Consider the following 20,291-nt stretch of genomic DNA (forward strand, 5'->3'; position numbering starts at 1 on the left):
TACCATTGAGCTGCTTCCCTTATTGTAAAAAAAATAAAAAATAAACTACACACAAAGGATCTGGATTTACTCTAACAAACAGGACTCCAAGGCTTTTAATATTATTTGTACCTCAAGAAGTAATGTCTTTCAAGATCAACTTATATGAAGAATTATTACATATATACTGAAAAAAGGAACCAAGACCCATATTCTCAAAACATTTCAGGACTTACACACAGCCACACACACATATGATAAGGCTTTCGTCAAGGTTGTGTTAGTATGTCCATGGGTGGTTTTCTGAACCTAGTGATAGATTGACAAGGCTCCTGCTGCACCATGAATGTGAAATAACACTCATGAGAACCTGACTAACCTCCTTCGTGGCCTTGGGAATAGTTGTGCGAGCCGAAAGCACATGACACGGACCTGAGACTAAAGAGTTGGAATACTTGAAGATGGTCCCGAGAATAAGTATAAAAACATATCAATTAACAGAACTATGTGTGATCTTCCGACAGGGCAAGACTGCTAACCAAGAACAAGGGCGTAGATAAGGCACAGATGGGTTCTTTGCAGTCACAGCCAAGCTTCTGGAGGGAACATAACATCAGATAACATATAGATAGCTGAGTTTTATCACTGTGCCTCCCTGTATGCATCTATCCTGTATCTATTATCTATGTGTGTGTTGATTTTCATATCTTCCAAAAATTAGTCTCTCTCCTGAAGGTATATTTAACCCGGTAGCTGTGGGGATCATGTTTCTTAAAGGCCCCTCTAAGCAAGAAAAATGAGAAAAAATCATCACTCACGCAAACCATTTCATAATATATATCAACGCATTTGTGATCAGTTTATGCATCATCTATTTTGAGGGGTTTATATCATGGTCAAAAATTTGGCCCGTCGCTGCTACCGGGTTAAGGGCTTTCATCTTCCTTTAGTTTACAGTTTGCTTTTTCTCCTATTCTGTATCTATTATCTATGTATGTGTCTGTTCTCATATCTTCCACCTGTTAGTCTCTCTCCTGGTCTATGTAAGGACGCTCATAATGCTTTAGTTTACACACTGTCAGCTTTTTCTCATACTGTCTTACACTGATAGGTGGGAGAAACCAAGGGGATGCCCACGCAACTCATGGCATGGGCACGTTGATCGATCCTTGGAGGGGCTTAGAATGGGATGGGGAGCTGCGTGAAGGCTTGCCCGAGTTGAATATTAGGGGTGGGGTCGGTGGGTGAGTGAAGCGATGCACCCCCTGATGTATGCTCCCTGTTGGTTAGATAGTTAGCATCTAGCATTGGAAGAGCTTTTTTTTTTTTTTACATCAGAGGACACAGCTGAAAAAAAAAAAAAAAGCCCGCTACTCACCACTCCTATGAACGATAAAAGTAAAGAGTAGCCAAAAGAGAGGTCAATTTCGGGTGGAGAGGTGTCTTGCATATTCCTTTTGTTTACTTATCTACTTCTTCCTACTTTGATGTCAGCTTTACTACAACTTATCATATTTACATTTCATACTTTTCTTTCCCTTATCTTGACACTAATCCACCTTACCACTAGCTAACCGAGAGGACATTTGCACTTTTCCGTCCTCCTGCCACTGCCTCTGCTCTTTCTACCTCCTCTGCTGGGTGTGGCGGGTGACGGTTGACATGCCATCCACGAATTTGGTCTTGAATAACACGTTGGCGTTGTTGAACATTCCGTCCTTCAGCGACACAATGATGAACTGTAAGGAAAGGCAAAAGGTGATTGATGTGGTGATTGCCTTTCCTTTATGTATATACTCAGTACAGAATTCCTCATCCCTATTCTATCCAAATCCCTTATGCAAGAGTTAACCAGCATCTTCAATCCTTTCACTGGTAAACTTAATGATGAACTGCAAGGTACCTCATCCCTATTCTATCCAAATCCCTTATGCAAAAGTTAACCAGCACCTTCAATAATGAACTGCAAGGAAAGGCAAAAAAATTATTGATGTGATTACGCAAACAAGAAAAGCTCCTGATTGCTAATGGGGGCAACCAGGAAACTTTCGCAAGTGTTTCAGAACCATTTAGTGATAGAGCATATTACCCTAAAACAGCAACTACCAACCTGTGACTGCTTGAAGTGCATCCTCAGCATGTTGCCGATGTTCTGCGTGTGCGAGAGATCCAGCGCCGCGTCCACCTCGTCCAGGATGTAGATCGGCGCTGGCTTGAACAACAGCAGGGCCAGGATGAGCGACAGGGCCACCAGCGACCTCTGCCCTCCACTCAGCTCTGTCAGGCTCTCCTTCCACACATCACCGAACGCCACTTTGAACTGCAGAGGCAAGAGGAATTATGAAACATTAGGTTGGATTCTTAAAAATTTCAGCACCAAAACACAAACATTTGGTTAGGCTTCTGTAAGAGTTGTGGGGAAGTTTTATGGCCCTGGTGGTGGTCTGACTATGCTCTTGTACCACGGATATGAAAAACACTCATGAAAAGGCGATTAATCTCCTTTTTGGCCTTTGGATATTGTTAATTAATTGGTGGAAGTCTGAAAATCATTAAAAAGAAAAGAATACAGCAAGTTGAAGTGTACAGGGATTTCAATTTCAGATAATTTAGACACACATGGCATGATAAAAAAAAACTATTGCATTAAGAAAGCGAAAAGAAAAATTATGAAAGAAAACCACCTAAATTACAACCCCCTGACCAGAGGAACCTTAACCCCTGAACAAAATGAAGCAAACAAGACAGAGGAGAGTCATGCCATTACACACCAGGAGACAGAGGATGAGAGAATATAGAAAATGATAGAAGTGGAAAGACAGAATGGTAGGGTAATGTCTTAAAATACACAACAAACAAATAGATTCTAGAAATGACACCATAATAAGACAAGTAAGAAGGGGAGGGTCCCATCATTAAACACCAGGGGACAGGATGAGAGAATATAGAAAATGATAGAAGTGGAAAGACAGAATGGTATGGTAATGTCTTAAATGATACATAAACTGATCACAAATGCTTTGATATATATTATGAAATGGAGAGGGACCATTAAGAAACATGATCCACGCTGCTATTGGGTTAAAGTACACAACAAACAAACAAGAGATTCAAGACGTAAAAACAACATAAGACAAGCGACACAGGAGAGCGTCCCAACTCCCATCATAACGCACCTCCAGTCCATCCAGCACGTCCTGGCCCTCTGGTGGCTGTAGCTTGGCCTGGGTGCCTGGCAGGAGCATGGTGAAGATGGAGCCAAAGTCATGGTTAACCTGTAGAAGGGAGGAAGGGCAGGTGAGATAAGTGCATGTGTGTGTGTGTGTGTGTGTGTGTGTGTGTGTGTGTGTGTGTGTGTGTGTGTGTGTTTTTCCTTCTTTTCTTTTTTTACGGTAAAGGAGACAGCCCAAGGGAAAATGAAAAAGGAAAAGGAAAGAAAGATGAAGAATGATAATAAAAGATGAAGAAAAAACAAGTGAAAAGAAAAAAACAAAAAAGTCTATAAATGAAAGGAGGGAAAAGTTGAATGGAAGTACGTATTATCATTTTCATCATTCATTTGTCTACTTATTCGTTCACTTATTATCTATTTACTTACTTCTATTTTCCACTTACTTATATCTATCTTTTATTTATTTGTCATTATATGAATTCATTCCTATTTTATTGTATCTATTATTGTTTTCTTTCATTTCCATTTCATTTATCTATTTATTTATTATTTATATTTTGCCCTGAGTTTGGGTGAGTGCCGAGGTCAGGTCACCCACCACCCCCTTCCCCGTCCCCCTTTCACTCACCCGTTCCCAGGCCGAGCGCAGCGCCGCCTTCTTCTTCTCGTCCAGCTCCTCAATCACCTTCTCGATCTTGGCCTTATCATTCTCCACAATGCGCTTCTTCCTCATCAGGTCATTGTACTGGGGGGAAAAAAGGGAGATTGCAGCCTTTCACTGTACTTGGAGGAAAAAAAAAAGTGAAATCTACAGAGCAAGAAAGAGAAACTTAAAGTGAGAGCATGAGAGAGAAGTAAAGAGGACGAGATATTATAGAAGATTAAAGAAGTGGAGGGACAAAGGGTAATAGTTCTTGTGAGAGCTGAAAGGGGACAAATAAAAATTACACAAAGACTAAAGTTAATTCCTTGATCCCTGGAGTACAAAAACACACTCATGAGAACCTAACTAATCTCCTTTGTGACCTTGGAAATACTTGTTGTGACAGCCAAATGGGACTGAAAAAAGCTATCTAAAGACTACATTTGATTCCTAGACCCATGAAGCTCACACACACACACACACACACACACACACAGAGGCTAAAGGACACCCACCTGCTCCTCCGCCTTCCCCAACATGTTCATAGCACGCATGTTGACACTCTTCGACAGACGGGTCTTGGCCTCCTCTAGTCGTGTGATCTTGCGTCCAGCCTCCACCGGGTCATTCGTGGAGAAGTCATAGGCGGTGTTGGGCTTGCCGAAGAACTTGCGGTCCTCGGCGATCCACTCGTGAGCGTTGAGCATGTGTTTGACCTGTGGGGAGAAGGAGACAGGGGTTAGATTGCTTGATTGAGGTATATATTCAGTTGATTCTCTGCATGCTTGGTTCTCTTAGTTTTGAAAATGTACTACACTCAACATATCTTTTGATGGTTTTCTTTCTGAGCATGTGTTTGACCTGTGGAAGAGGAGGATTAGATTGCTTGATTGGGGTATACACTCAGCTGTTTCTCTGCATCCTTGGTTCTCTTAGTTTTGAAAATGTACTACTTGACATATCTTTTAGTTTTCTTTCTGGTGATAATGATATACTGATAAAAAAAGTCCCCTAACAGAACACACACAAAACCAACGTTGCCAAATTGTTATACCCAGCCTCTAATATTTACCAACTGCCCAACGAAAAACTGTCTCCTGGGTCCGAATAACGAGATTAATTTGTAGTTATCGTTAAAATAGTTAAATTATGATGTTTTTTGGCAATAGTTATGGGTTAGAAGCCGTTCAACACTATGCTCTGAGTACGATAATCTGGCAACGGTGCACAAAACTCACATGGTTCTCCGCTTCCTTCGTCTCCGTTTTGATCTTGGCGAGTTTGTGTTCGAGCTGCTGGAGGGCGAGCTTGGCCTCCGCCCCCACCTTGCCGATCTCCTCCTTGCGCTCCACCATGTGCTTGATCTCCTTGTTCTGGGCGTTCAGGTGGTCCTTAGCCTCACGCACGGCTGTCTGGGCTTGCTCCACAGCGGCCTAGGAAAGAGAATAGATTAGAGTACATGGTTAACCCGTCCGCTGCGACTGGCACAAATTTGGCTTTCATTGGTAGTCTGGTAACATAATATACTCCCAGGTCTTTCTCTGTCTCTGTGGTGGATAGTGGAGTGTTTCCCATGTGGTATTGGTATGCTGGATATCCCCTCCCAAAGTGCATGACCTTATATTTTCTTCATTGAATTATAGCAGCCACTTTTTGTTCCATTTCTGTAGATTGGTGTCTTCTTGTAGGAAATCCGCAGTCAAGGGGTTAAATGTAAAGTAGAAGGTTAGGGTACATCATAGGCCATCTAACCCATTAAGGAAAATAAGAATGATAAACAAGGATAAAAAAAGATTAGGGTACATTGTCAAGAGTGGGTAAGACTCATAGCCCATTTGACAAACACAACACGCCTGCCCCTCACACCCACCTTGCACTCCGCCACCTCCTCCACCAGGGTCTTCTCCTGCTCCTGGTACTGCCCGATGACCTCCACGCAGGACGCTATCTGGCCCTGTGTCGTCTCAATGCTTTGCTCCAACTCCTGGATCTCAAGCTTCAGACTCTCCTCGTCCTGCAAGTAAACAAGAAAACAAGTAAGCATCATTGTCAAGGCTGTTCTGTTTACCTCATTCTCTTCTTTTACAGCAAAGGGAAACAACTAAGGGACAAAACAACAAGGCCCACTATGGTAGGTTCATTCAAGTCTGAAGTGAGCATTATCGTGCGCTGGCAACCTATTGTCACAAGGCATGTCCGGTTTCGTGGATGCTGTATGCTAGCCTATGCATAGTAAACAGTCATCAGTGTCAATAATATGCAGGCAGCAATAACAAATACCGTCAATTATAGTCGATTATGGGTTAAAAAATATTAGTAATGGCTGTTTTGATTTACATGATTGCTGATTATGATTATTAAACAGCCCTGAAGCAGTCCACCACCGAGACAATTAGCAGGCTTCTATTAACAACACAGCTCCATCCTAAATTGACCTCTCTTCTGGCTACTCTTTATTTTTTACTTTTGTGGGAGCAGCGAGTAGCATTTTTTTCTTTTTGTACTCTTTTTGTTGCCCTTGAGCTGCATTCTTTGACATAAAAAAAATAAATAAATAAATAAAAAAAAGCTATAAGGTAACACAGGAATCAAAGCCTCACGGACCTGTTTCATGAGGTTCCACTTGCTCCTCGTCTCCTCCGCCACCTTCTTGCACTTCGCCAGCTCCGCCTTGGCAGCCTTCATCTCCTGCTCCTTCAGAACCTTGGCATTCTTGATCTTGTTCTCCAGCTCCTTCACCTTCGCTGCGCCCTCCACGTCCACCTGCTTGCACCTCTCCAGCGTGGCCTCACACTCATCTGGAAGGGTTAGGAGTTAAGAACATAAGAACGTAAGGAGTCTGCAAGAGGCTGGTTGGCCTATACAAGGAAGCTCCTGTGAGCCTAACCCCACCTAACTTCACTACAATATCCATGAATTTATCCAACCTCTTCTTGAATGTATCTATGGTATTGGCACCCACGACATGACTGCCAAGCCTGTTCCACTCAGCTGTTTTGTTGTTTGCTGTTGGCCTTGGTGTTCTGTGCTCGCAATAATCACATCAGCTGAAATAATCAACGTAAAATCTCCGAGCCTGTGAGAATGTGTAATGTGGAGGATGTGTTGAGTGTGGTGAGGTGGAGGTTGAGATGGTGTGGGCATGACGAGAGGAGGAAGGAAGGCCATATAATCAGAAGAGCTGCAAAGGTAGAGGAAGATGAAGGGAGACCAGCTGGAAGACTGAAGACCTGGAGACAGTGTGGAGAACGTCATGAGAGAATAGAGTAAACAGTTGTCAAGTGTGGGAGAGACTCATAGCCAGCCGCCAGCCTTGTCAAATTACCATACTCGTCATTGCATAACCACTAGAATTCTACCTCTCTCTCTTCCTCTTTCCCTCCCCCCCTCTCTCCCACCCGAGCCCATGACACATTTCACGTTATTGCATTTCGTAGTTTCTGACCAGTAACAATAGCACAAAAATACATGAAAAACATCAATAATAATAATAATGGTGAAGAGAGTAACAAATGAGATGAAGCTGAGGACTAACAAGTGGAAGGTAAAAAAAATACGGACATTAAACAAAAAGGAAAATAAAATCTCGGAGCCTCCAAGCTGATGAAAATAATAAAAGCAAGTACAATAATGATGAAGAGAGTAGCAATTGGGGTGAGGTTGAGGACTAACAAGTGGAAGGCAAAGAAATTCGAACATAAATCGAGAACAACAACAAAATCTCGGAGCCTCCTCGGTGGGTTCAGCAGACTCACTCATGGTGTCCTCGAGGTTCTTGACTTCCTCCTGGTGCTGGTGGTGTGTACTCTGCTCCAGGCGCTGACGACACATCTGCAACTCGTGGCTGCGTTTCGTGTACTCCTGTTTCACCGAGGCAAACTTGTCAGCGTACCTCTGGACACAAAGTTACGGGGAAGGATTAGCTGCTGTGATGTGCCGGGAAGGATCTTATGTCTGTCTGTCTCTCTCTCTGTCGTTCTGTCTGTCTATCTCCCTATGTGTTTCTGTCTGTCTATCTCTCTCTCTCTCTGTCTTTGTCTTTCTGTTTGTCTATCTCTCTCTCTCTCTCTCTCTCTCTCTCTGTCTTTCTTTTTCCATCTGTCTGTCTATGTCTGTCTCTGCACCTGTTTGTCTCTCTCTTTATCTTTCTGTCTGTCTCTCTCCATCTCTTTACCTGTCTGTCAGTGTTTCTTTCTCTCTACTTGTCTCTCACACCTGTCTGTCTGTGCCTCTTTCTAGCTGTCTATCTGTCTCTCTTCACTTGTCTGTCTCTTATTCCACCTGTCTATCTGTCTGTAACTCCACCTGTCTATCTGTCTCTAACCATCTGTCTATCTGTCTCTGTAACTCCACCTATCTATCTGTCTCTAACCATCTGTCTATCTGTCTCTGTAACTCCACCTGTCTCTCTCTCTCTCTCTCTCTCTCTCTCTCTCTCTCTCTCTCTCTCTCTCTCTCTCTCTCTCTCTCTCTCTAACTCCACCTGTCTATCTGTCTCTGTAACTCCACCTGTCTCTCTCTCTCTCTCTCTCTCTCTCTCTCTCTAACTCCACCTGTCTATCTGTCTCTAACCATCTGTCTATCTGTCTCTGTAACTCCACCTGTCTCTCTCTCTCTCTCTCTCTAACTCCACCTGTCTATCTGTCTCTAACCATCTGTCTATCTGTCTCTGTAACTCCACCTGTCTCTCTCTCTCTAACTCCACCTGTCTATCTGTCTCTCATGACCTGTCTATTTGTCTCTCTAACTCCACCTGTTCTCACCTGAAGATGCTGCAGCTGCTTCTTCACCTGGTCCAGCTGTTGGGTCTTGGTGTTCAGCTCGTTGTGGAACTCTCTCACAGCGTCCAGCTGGGCCAAGATGCTGCCTCCCTGCTTCCTGGCACCTGAGGGACGATAATAATGGGTAGGTGGAAAGATAAATAAGTAAATAAATGGATAATGATAACTGTCTGCTCAACAACATTTTCTTTTTCCTTTCTTGCACATGCAGTTTCCATAGCAAGGTTTATTGTCATCAAATCTTCTCTTGAACCTCTTTTAACATGTCTTTTATTTCTGTACTGTCCAAATTACTAATGCAAGAGTTAACTGAGTCTTCTTTCAACCTCTTTTATTTCTGTACTGTCCAAATTACTAATGCAAGAGTTAACCGAGTCTTCTTTTAACCTCTTTTATTTCCGTACTGTCCAAATTACTAATGCAAGAGTTAACCGAGGCTTCTTTTAACCTCTTTTATTTCCGTACTGTCCAAATTACTAATGCAAGAGTTAACCAAGGCTTCTTTCAACCTCTTTTATTTCTGTACTGTCCAAATTACTAATGCAAGAGTTAACCGAGGCTTCTTTCAACCTCTTTTATTTCCGTACTGTCCAAATTACTAATGCAAGAGTTAACCAAGGCTTCTTTCAACCTCTTTTATTTCCGTACTGTCCAAATTACTGATGCAAGAGTTAACCGAGTCTTCACTTTATTTCCTTCACAGATAAACTCGAGAACAGTCTTATAATCTTCCCTCTACTGTACTTTCTCCTTCCTTCAAATTTTAATCTTCCTGGAGGGCCCCATGACACTTTTGGAACTGAATCTGATGACCCTGATAGTCCTGTTTGTCCCCTCCTCCAGACACCTCACACAGTACACAAATAAACGCTACAATACAGTGAATAAACAAACCCCTCCACACCTCCTGTCAGCGTTCCGGCCGGGTCGAACACATCGCCCTCCAGCGTGACACACTTGCGCATCACGTTGTTATGGAAGGCGACGCGCTTGGCCACGTCCATGTCCTGGCACACGAAGGAGGTCCCGAACACCCACTCCATGGCCTTGTGCAGCTCGGACTCGTAGCACACCAGCGAGAGGGCCGTCTGTGCGTTCTCCTTCCCTACCTGGGGGGTGACAGAAAAAGTTGGAAAGTTTCGTTTAGTCGACGCGACATCTGTGGGGGGGGTGACGGAAGGGAAGGTGCGTATTGGTGATGGTAATGAAGTTTATTTATTTATTTATTTATTTTCCTTATTACAGGGAAGGGAAGGTACAAATGGTCTGATGGTTATAAAATTTTTCTCTTTTTTACATCAATGGAGACAACTAAAGGGCAAGTAGAAAAAAAAAAAAATCAGGGAAAAGTAAAAGTACAAATGTAAAGGAAAGGAAAGGAGAAGAGGAAAAGAAAGTAAAGTGATGGTTAAGGGGAGTAACAAAATGAAAGCAGTAAAAAAAAAGAAACATTAAAAAAGAAAAAGAATAATGAGAAAAGAAAGTAAAATGATGGTTAAGGGGAGTAACAAAATGAAAGCAGAAAAAAAAAATTAAAAAAGAAAAAGAATAATGAGAAAAGAAAGTAAAGTGATGGTTAAGAAAGTAACAAAGAGGCTAATAGTAAAGAGTAGCAGGCGGGTAGAAAGAAAAGAAAGATAGAAGGAAAGAAAGTGAAAGGATGGCTGAGTAACAAATGGGGGTGACAACAAAACGCAACAAGTGGATGGTAAAAAAAATAAAATAATAAAAATAAGGAAAAGAAAAACAAAACTCACCAGGGACTCAGCGGCGTGCACAGTGCGGGCGTCAATGGACCTGCCGGCGATCTTGTTGAGGGGGATGAAGGTGACCCGGGACTGCAGCTGACCCCTCTGTAGCAGCTTCTTGCCTGTGACCTCAGTGTCCACGATGACGTTGTACAGCTGTGGGCACGAGAGGGAAACACAGAGAATGATAAATAAATGAAAAAGAAGGCAGGAAATAAAAGAAGAGAAAGGAATATAGGAAGGAATGATGGAAAGAAAGGCTGAAGAGAGAGAGGCTGAAGAAAGAAAGAAAGGAAAGAAGAAAGGGAGAATAAAGGGAGAAGGTAGGAAAGAGAAAAATGCTAAAAGAAAATCAGAAATAAAAAGAAAAAAGAAAAAGTTGTTGTAGGAATGAGTAAAGAATAAAGAAAACTAAAAATAAAAGATAGAGAAAATAAATCACGAAGCAAAAGAAAAAAAATAAGAAAGGCTGCAGAAAAGAAAGAACAGGAAAAGGAAAACTAAAACACGAACACTACTAAATAAAATAAACAAAAAAATAAATAAAAGATGAAGTAGGAAAAAAAAGAAAGAAAGGCTGCAGAAAAGAAAGAACAGGAAAAGGAAAACTAAAACACAAACACTACTAAATAAAATAAACAAAAAAATAAATAAAAGATGAAGTAGGAAAAAAAAAAAAGAAAGGCTGCAGAAAGGAGGAAAGAACAGGAAAGGGAAAACTCAAATACTGCACGAAACAAAATAAATAAATAAATAAAAATAAGTCAATATATATGCGTTACCTTTCCGCCGGCCACAACCTCAAGGGCCGTGGCAGTCTTGGAGTCGCGGAGGCCCACAAGCTTGGCCACCAGACCCTTCACGCTGGAGTGGTCAAAGTTCCTCTCAGGCTCCTTGTAGTTGAAGCACAGTTGTGGGTACCTGTTGGCAATGAATGGGTAAAAGATGCATCATTTTCATTAATTTATTCATGAGCAGACAATACGTTTTTATTAATTTCAACTCATTTTACTTTGTTTATCTTACTTTTATTTATTTTTATTGTATTTTTTACCTGTTGGCGATGAATGGGTAAAAAATACGATGTTTTCATTAATTTATTCATGAGTAGGTAATACGTTTTTATGAATTTGAACACTTCATTTATTTTATTTTCATTTATTTTATTGTATTTATCTAATTTTATTTTATTCATGATTAGGAGACATTTTTATTAATCTATTTATACAGGAAAGGAGGCAGCAGACTAGATGAACTATGCTAAAAGAAAAGAAAAGAAATCAAAGAAAAAAAGAAGTTATTGTAGGCATGAGTTAATAAAAAAAAAATATAAAAAAAAGATAAAGAAAAAAATACGAAAGCAAAGGAAGCAAAAGTTGTAAGAGAAATCTGAGAGGAAACTTTGGACTGAGGGCCGTATTACAGGTCGAATCCGAGAAGTTTCAGGTCCCTACAAAGGTCGGTTTAGGGGCCGTATTACAAGTCCAAGAAGTTTCAGGTCCCTACAAAGGCCGGTTTAGGGGGTGACATAAGTCCAAGAAGTTTCAGGTCCCTACAAAGGTCGGTTTAGGGGCCGTATTACAAGTCCAAGAAGTTTCAGGTCCCTACAAAGGTCGGTTTAGGGGCCGTATTACAAGTCCAAGAAGTTTCAGGTCCCTACAAAGGTCGGTTTAGGGGCCGTATTACAAGTCCAAGAAGTTTCAGGTCCCTACAAAGGTCGGTTTAGGGGCCGTATTACAAGTCCAAGAAGTTTCAGGTCCCTACAAAGGTCGGTTTAGGGGCCGTATTACAAGTCCAAGAAGTTTCAGGTCCCTACAAAGGTCGGTTTAGGGGCCGTATTACAAGTCCAAGAAGTTTCAGGTCCCTACAAAGGTCAGTTTAGGGGCCGTATTACAAGTCCAAGAAGTTTCAGGTCCCTACAAAGGTCAGTTTAGGGGCTGTATTACACGTCAAAGAAGTTTCAGGTCCCTACAAAGGTCAGTTTAGGGGCTGTATTACACGTCAAAGAAGGTTCAGGTCCCTACAAAGGTCAGTTTAGGGGCTGTATTACACGTCAAAGAAGGTTCAGGTCCTTACAGTTATTCATCCCAAACTCTGTAGGGACCTGAAACTTCTGGGATTCAACTTGTAATATGGCCCTAAATAACAAATAGAATGTAGAATAACAGAGAAATAGAATGTAGAATGCAGAATAACCAGAATGTAGAACAGAATAATGTAATGTAGAATAGAATGTAATGTAGAATAATGTATAATAACCAGAATGTAGAATAGAATAGAATGCAGACTAACCAAGTCCTTAAAAATCTGGCACTGAGATTGACAAACTGACCTTGACTCCAGCCGGTCCACTTTCTCCTGCAGTCCGCCGATCTGTTGGTTGAGGGCGTGCTGCTCCGCCTCCAGCTGCTCCACACGCCCGTCATCGTAGTCCATCTCCTCCAGCTGACTCTGAAACACACACACGCACACATATATACATACACATACATATAAACACACACATAAACATACATATAAATAAATCAGGAAGCAAAGGAAGAAAAAAAGAAAAGCTGCAGAAAAGAAGAAACAGGAAAAGGAAAACTAAAACATGAATACTGTGCTACATAAAATAAACAAATAAATAAAATAAAAATATGTAAAAGATGAAAGTAGGAAAAAATGAAAGAAAGGCTGCAGAAAGGAAGAAAAAAAACAGCAGTAAACTTGACACACACAACTAGGTGCCTCTATCACACGTACATGACTTGAAGGGTGATTATGCTCCTCGAATCACATGAGAAATTGATCTATTCAGCAAAACAAAAAACATACTGCCCAGGATTCCAACCCACGGTACGGAGATGAAAGGCAGACACTCTAGCACTGAGCCAAAAGGTATATCTCAACTACACACACATACGTACACAAACACACACCCACACCCACACACATACACAAACAACCACACCCACACATGTACACAAACAACCACACCCACACACGTACACAAACAACCACACCCACACATGTACACAAACAACCACACCCACACACGTACACAAACCCACACCCACACACGTACACAAACAACCACACCCACACACGTACACAAACAACCACACCCACACACGTACACAAACAACCACACCCACACACTCATCCACACCCACACCCACACCCACACACACCTGGAGGTTGGTCACTTGCTTCTCCATGCGGGTGAGAATGGATTTGTCCTTCTCGTACTGTGCTGCCGTTGACCTCATCTCCTGCTGCTTCTGCTTGAGTGCGTTCCGGCTGTGCATGAGCTTCATCTCGGCCTGCTTGGTGGCTGTCTTGGCTTCGGTGATGCTGGCCTTGGCCCCTGCGGGTGAAAATGATAATGACAATATCTTTTCTATTTTTTCATTATAAAGGAGACCGACCAAGGGCTAACAAAATATAAATGAAAAAATACCACCAATATCATAACCAAGAAAATGAGCCTTGGATACCAATGACAGCACTGAATAGCTGCCAACACTCATCATCATCATCATCATTTTGTTTAACGTCCATTTTCACTCTTCCAATCCCATCAATGCCAAGTCTTCTTGTATACACCTTCTCCATGTTTTCCTAGGTCTACCAACTGGTCTCCTTCCTTCTACCTCCAATCTCTCCAAAACTCCCAGCACTGTATCCTCCCCTGCTCTCTTTACATGTCCAAACCATCAGTCTTTCCCTTCTGAGCACTGTTTCCAGGTCCTCTACTCCACATCTGTTAGCTACATCTGCACTGGACACCCTGTCTTGCCACCTGATCCCCGCCATATACCTCAGCATTCTGCGATCACTTGCTCTCAATACCTCCATCAATTTTCTAGTTAGAGCCCATGTTTCTGCTCCATACAATATCACTAATCTAATACATGCTTGATACACCTCTGCTCACTCTTCTTAGATATAGAGAAAGCCACCTACCACCTAAACAACACTGCAATTACTGCCAATTTCAATAGCAAGCAATAAAGTGTGTATACAGAGTAGGAGTGTGGAGTTGGAGTCGCTGGAGTCACCTACTTTTGGGTGAACTCAGTGTCAAAGTTGGAGTAGATAAAAATATCTCCAACTCCCAACTCCTTTACGATACGTGTGATGTTGTGTGACTGGGTGTGGTGGTGTCTTATTTGCCCACCACTGTACTGCCGAAGAGGGGAAGGGGGAAGGAGGTGGAGTCGAAGTCACAACCTTAAAATTTCCTGGAGTCGGAGTTGGAGATGGAATTTTTTATGTAAGACTCGTCACTCCACACCCCTGATACTGAGCACCCCAACGAATGAACATACTCATCAGCTGCTCCTCCAACGTTGCATCCTCGCCATCGCCCGCAGAGTACATGCCGGAGCTAATGGCCTGCAATCGTCGCTCCGCCGCCGCCAACGCCTCCCCGTCAGTCTGGTCCTTGGCCCTCATGCTGTCGAAGTTCCCCTGCAGCTGCTCCCCCTCCGAACGCTTCTTCTCCAGCGCCTTTATGTCCTGAGGTGGGAAAATAGAGTGTTGTTTCTTGTTTTCCAGTGTGTGTGTTTTTTTATGGGACAGGGTTTAGCTCAAGGGGAAAGGGAAAAAAGAATAAAGAAAAGAGACAAGGAAAGAAGAAAAAAGGAAGACAAACAGAAAAAAATGGAGAAAAGAATGAAAAAAAAGAAAAGCAAAAAAAAGGGATAGAAAAAAGCAAAACAAGAAAAAAAAACAATAAAATGAATCAAGAAAAAAAGGGGAGAAAAAAGAAAAAAGACAAGGAAAGAAGAAAAAGCAAAGCAAACAAAAAAAATTAAAAAGGAGAGAAAAGAATGCAAAATAAAAAAGAAAAGCAACAAAAAGGGGATAGAATAAAGAAAAACAAAAGAAAAATAAGTAAATAAATCAAGAAAAAAGACAGAAAGAAGAAAAATAAAGACCAATGGCACTGCTCTACACAACAACAACAATAAAAATAATAATAATAATAACAATAATAATAATAAATAAATAAATAAATAAAAAAAACACTTACGTCAGCCAGGGACTTCTCGAGCTGCTTCTTCTTCTTCTCCTCGGCCTTGAGAGTCTCCTTCATGTTCTTGAGGGAGGCGCTCTTCATCACGCTGGCCTTCTCCTTCTCCTTCAGCACCTTCTCCACCTCCTGCAGCTTCTCGCCCGTGTCCTGAGGCAATGGCGGAACTTAGAACGCGTGACAATTTTATGAGAAAAAAAAAATGTATATATAGTTTGTAGGCTATCCCATGAAGTTCTCTCTCTCTCTCTCTCTCTCTCTCTCTCTCTCTCTCTCTCTCTCTCTCTCTCTCTCTCTCTCTCTCTCTGTATCTATCTATCTTCTTTATTCATTCATACATTTATCTTTTCTTTCTCTTTCTTCCTTTCCATCTTTTTGTCTGTATATTTCTCTCTCTCTCTCTCTCTCTCTCTCTCACTAATACATAACTCTTCTTGATCTTTACACACTCTCCACGCTACAAAACAAACATCACATCAATCACTCCTACACTAACAGTCCCTCTCGTCCACGTACTCTATCGCGCTGTTCCTGCAGGGCCACGATTTCGTTCTCCAGCTTCTTCACTTCCGCTTCCCCGTCAGTGATCTTCTTCTGCAGGTCCTGAATCTCCTTTTTCGCCTCGTCCAGCCCCTCCTGCGCCTTCTCACTTGTCTCCTGCAGCCAAAGAGTTCTGTGTTTACCTTCTAAAAGCGGTATTATTTCGGTAAACAGTTTAGGTCATCAGGGAAGAGAGAGCATACCCCTATACCTACCATCACCAGGATACCCCTTTTTCTTCTTCTCCTTCTTTTGACCTGTATCGCTTTGAATCGCTTCTTAGGTCCTCCTCCTCTCGTTCCTCTTTTCTTCTTGTTTACACACTTTCCTTTTCAGTATTATGTAACTTTCTTAACTGAAATGTCATTCTTCTCTGTTTCCTTTTTATCTCCATACCAGCATACCCCTTCAGCTACCATCACCAGCATACCCCTTCAGCTACCATCACCAGCATACCCCTTCACCTACCATCACCAGCACACCCCATCAGCTACCATCACCTGCCTGGCCAACGTACCTGAGCCGTGACGAACTTGTAGGCGATGTATAGCTTGGTGAGGTGCTCCAACTCCCTCTGCACTTTCTGATACTCCAGGTACATCGAGCGCTCCTCCTTCAGCTTGGTGAGGGTCGGCGTGATCTCCTCCACCAGGATCTGAAGCAACGTGATCCATTTAGATTAAGAGGAGGAAAGATGGGAAGGAGAGAGAGGGAAATAAATAAAGAAGGAAAAAAGGATGATGAGAAAGAAAGACAATGAGGGAAGAAAGGGAAGATAGGAGGGAAGGAAATAGAAGAAAGACAGACAGGGGAGAAGGAGAGAGAGAAGGAAGGAAGGAAGGAAGAGAGAAAAGGAGCAAGTGAAAGGGAAAAAAGATGAAGAATGAAAGAATGAAAAATAGAAGACAAGCGAGGAAAAGCAGAAAATAATAATAATAATAATAATAATAATAATAATAATAATGAAAAATGAGTAAAAATTAAGTAAATAAATAAACAAATATATAAGTACAAGTAAAAAAATAGTAAGTAAATAAAATAAAAACCAAAGAGAGGGCATTGTTGTTTTTTTCATCTTTTTTTTTTTACAGTAACTAACAGACAAGAAAAAAAGAAAAGGGCAATTTTATTTTTTTTTACAGTAGCTAACAAAAAAAAAGGCATTGTTTTTTCATATTTTTTTACAGTAAAAAAAAAAAAAGCTAAAATGAAAATATTGAAAACAAGTGGAAAAAAAAAGGAGAAAAAAAATAAATAAATAAAAGCTTGCCGCCCCTCACCGTTGACATCTCCAGCAGCTTGGCGTCCTTCTTCTCGATGGTCCTCTCCGCTTGCTGCTTCTTGGCCTCGTACATGCGGGTGCCGGCGGCCTCCTCGATCATGGCCAGGATCTGCGGGCGGCCGGGCAGGGGGGGATGAGAATGTAATTTTTTTTTTCTATTTATCTATTTATTTATTTTCTACAGTAAATGAGGCAGCTCAAGGGGGGAAAGAACAAGAACAACAGTAAGAAAAAGAACAATACAACAAAAGAAAAAGCAGAATAAGAACAAAAAATGCAAGAACAAGTACAAGAAAAAGAGGAAGAAGTATAAGTTGTGGAAGTAGATGATGAATAGGAGGAATAAAAAGAAGAGGGAGAAAAAGAAAAAGAAAAGATGACAATGATTATAAAAAGAAAATTAAGAACATGAACAAAATGAAGCAAACACAAATATACCCACTTTTCCTTTTTTTCTGCTTTTCATGTTACTGATATGAAATTGCTTAAGGTTAACTAACACCAACCACTATAGTTAACCTAATCCACATAAGTCACATTACTCTCCGCCACAAAACAGACATCCTCACCTCCGGCGGCTTCATGCTGAGGACCTTGGTGATGCGTCCCTGCATGATGAGGAAGTGCGGGTTGTTCACATTAAGCTGAACTGAGCGGAAGAAGTCCTGCACGCGGCTGTTCTGCACTGTGCTGCCGTTGATCATGTACTTGTTACGCCCGCCAATCACAACCTGCAACAGTTGATGGATTGATTAGGCAACATTCAGTACAATCCTAACCTAACCTAACCTAACATTGAGTACTGTCCTTGTTTGTTTGTTTGTTTTTTTACAACAAAGGAAATGGCTCAAGGGCAACAAAAAGTGAAAAAAAAAGCCCGCTACTCGCCGCTGCCATTAATAGACAAAAGTAAAGAGTACATAGTAATTTATTCAGTTTTGTTGATTCTTCTTTATTCAACCTCGTATCATTATCACTGTTATTACTGGCGATGACTTTTACGGTACAAATCATCATGTTCTTCAAGGTATTACAATGATTATTACTGTACAAATTATGCCTTTTTTATTTTTACCTGGCGCGTGATGGTCACCTCGGCGTAGTGGTCATAGCCGATGGGACTCTGCTTCTTGTCGGTGTTGTCGAAGGTGATGGAGACGGTGGCCTTGGTGACGCCCGCCTGGCCATTCTTGTACACCAGCTCCTGAAGGTTTGTGGCTCGCACCTGAAACACAGAACACAGGACTTTCATTGTTACGGTAAAGGAAGCAACACAAACCATATGCAAAGGAAGCAACACACACATGAAAGCCCGCTGGCCACACGTACACACAAGTTTGAAAGTTTCGTTTAGTCGGCACAACACCTGTGGTCATATGCCGGAGAGAGACAGAAGGGGAAGGAATTATAGAAGAAGGAAACAGATCCCAGGAGACGGGACACAACCCCCGATTAATACCTGGTACCCATTCACTGCTGGGTGGACAGGGGCGTAGGGTATTGGAAAAGCCGCCCAAATTTTTCCACTCCGCCCGAGAATCGAACCCGGGCTCATTCGGTTGTGAGCCACTACGAAGCCCCCACACATACACACAACCATTACTGTTTACTGAATGTTGTATATAATTAACCTTAAGAAATCTAACCAAACTAAGTCTAACCTAACACAACCTGACTCTCCACTCTCAAAATGCAATGTGCTAGGATGCTCTCATAAACTTTTTACATCATTACATTGAAGATTAAAAAAAATTCTGGAAGCTGATAAAAAGTGCACTGAATGTGAGTATTAACCTTGTGTGAGATTGCTATCCTAAAGGAACTATCATAAAAAACCCAAACACACAACTAGCACCGCCGCCCACCTGGCTCAAGTTGGTGATGCCGAGGAGGAAGCAGATGGAGTCGAGGATGTTGGACTTGCCGGAGCCGTTGAGCCCCGTGATGGCGTTGAAGAGCGGGTCAAAGCCGTTGATCTCCGTGCGCTGCCCATAGCTCTTGAAGCCGTCTACCACTATTGACTTGATATACATTTTGGCGACCCTGGAATGAAGGTGATGAGCATAACAGATGGAGTATCTATAAATGAAATATCCACAGCAAAGAGACAGGGATCAAGATTTACGGACTCTTCAAATAGTGGTGGTGATAGTGCGTTCTTGCCTGGTGTGCCGAGGAAGTATCTCTAACCTGAGCGGGGAGAATTTAAAATTTGAGTTCACACCCAACCTGAGGAGATAAGAGAAATGAAGAACTGCTCAGTGAATAAGTCCAAATGAAGTCTCGACACTTTCCTTAGGGCAGTGCCAGGCCACACCACAAGTAGCTAGGCAATAACACACTCAAAACCAGACTAAGTGGCCCTCACCGATAGGGACACCAGCAGAGGGCCAACACGACTGAGGCCTCAAGACATAACTAAAAAGCCTACAAAAGTGGTACCGTTCATGTGGGTCCGAATTTTTTCACTTGACTTCAGTAAAATCCGGTCAAGTAGAGCAACATTCCCTTACCTGTGTTATGTAATCCCCCTTTTTTCTTTAGTTTCCCTGGTAAATTCCTCTCTCTCACCCATACCCTTCCCTGCGTCTCTTATAATGCCCTTTCCTTCTATAGTTTCCCTCATAAACCATTCCCATTTATTTCCCTGTGTCCTGTAATCATGAGCAATTCAGTAAGAAAGATTGAAATGAATGCCCGGAAAAGGTAAACCCCTTGAACCCCACTGGAGATGAGGCCAACGACACGGCAGCCTCCCCAGCACAGGAACACAAGTACAAGAGGCGACCCTGGGTAACAAAACACGCCAAGACGACTCAAGCAACAAATAAAGCCATAAAAACGACCCCAGAGCATCATACCAGTGGTGTGAAGGGCGCGTAAACAAGGGGCGGGCGGCAGGAGGGCAGGACCAAGGTGTTTACATCCTCATTTACGGTTCAAGGGCAAGGTAAAGTTATCATAGGCCTCTCATTATTACCTGTCGAGTCAATCCTCACCTGGCGAAGCTCCCGGGGGGTTATTCCTCCATTAATGGCCTCGGGAGAGCGATTTTAGGTGGACCCGAAATTCAAACGCGGCCATCAACACCAGCGCGCCAAAACAGGTCAAATAAGCGTCTGTTTG

General features: G+C 42.2%; 1 protein-coding gene across 2 annotated transcripts; it reads right to left on the reverse strand.

The window, feature by feature from the left end:
- Window positions 1-1,314: 1,314 nt before the first annotated feature.
- LOC126985500 (structural maintenance of chromosomes protein 2-like) lies at window positions 1,315-20,283 on the reverse strand. 2 transcript variants are annotated; one of them, XM_050840489.1, is made up of 24 exons: window positions 20,146-20,269; window positions 19,031-19,208; window positions 18,241-18,390; window positions 17,735-17,896; window positions 17,164-17,274; window positions 16,401-16,538; window positions 15,860-16,000; window positions 15,344-15,493; window positions 14,637-14,826; window positions 13,497-13,672; window positions 12,656-12,774; window positions 11,106-11,244; window positions 10,333-10,479; window positions 9,480-9,684; window positions 8,558-8,679; window positions 7,550-7,688; window positions 6,399-6,592; window positions 5,665-5,808; window positions 5,033-5,227; window positions 4,310-4,510; window positions 3,780-3,896; window positions 3,156-3,254; window positions 2,090-2,299; window positions 1,315-1,718 (listed from the first exon to the last, which is right to left on the reverse strand). In XM_050840489.1, exons 2-24 carry the CDS (start codon window positions 19,196-19,198, stop codon window positions 1,605-1,607), a joined length of 3,531 nt encoding a protein of 1,176 aa, XP_050696446.1. In that variant the 5' UTR covers window positions 19,199-19,208; window positions 20,146-20,269; the 3' UTR covers window positions 1,315-1,604. The 2 variants fall into 2 exon arrangements, with proteins under 2 accessions (XP_050696446.1, XP_050696445.1); XM_050840488.1 differs by having other exon boundaries at window positions 1,316-1,718; window positions 20,165-20,283.
- Between the last annotated feature and the right edge of the window lie 8 nt (window positions 20,284-20,291).

The sequence above is a fragment of the Eriocheir sinensis genome, chromosome 59, assembly GCF_024679095.1.
Source record: "Eriocheir sinensis breed Jianghai 21 chromosome 59, ASM2467909v1, whole genome shotgun sequence".
NCBI lineage: Eukaryota > Metazoa > Arthropoda > Malacostraca > Decapoda > Varunidae > Eriocheir > Eriocheir sinensis.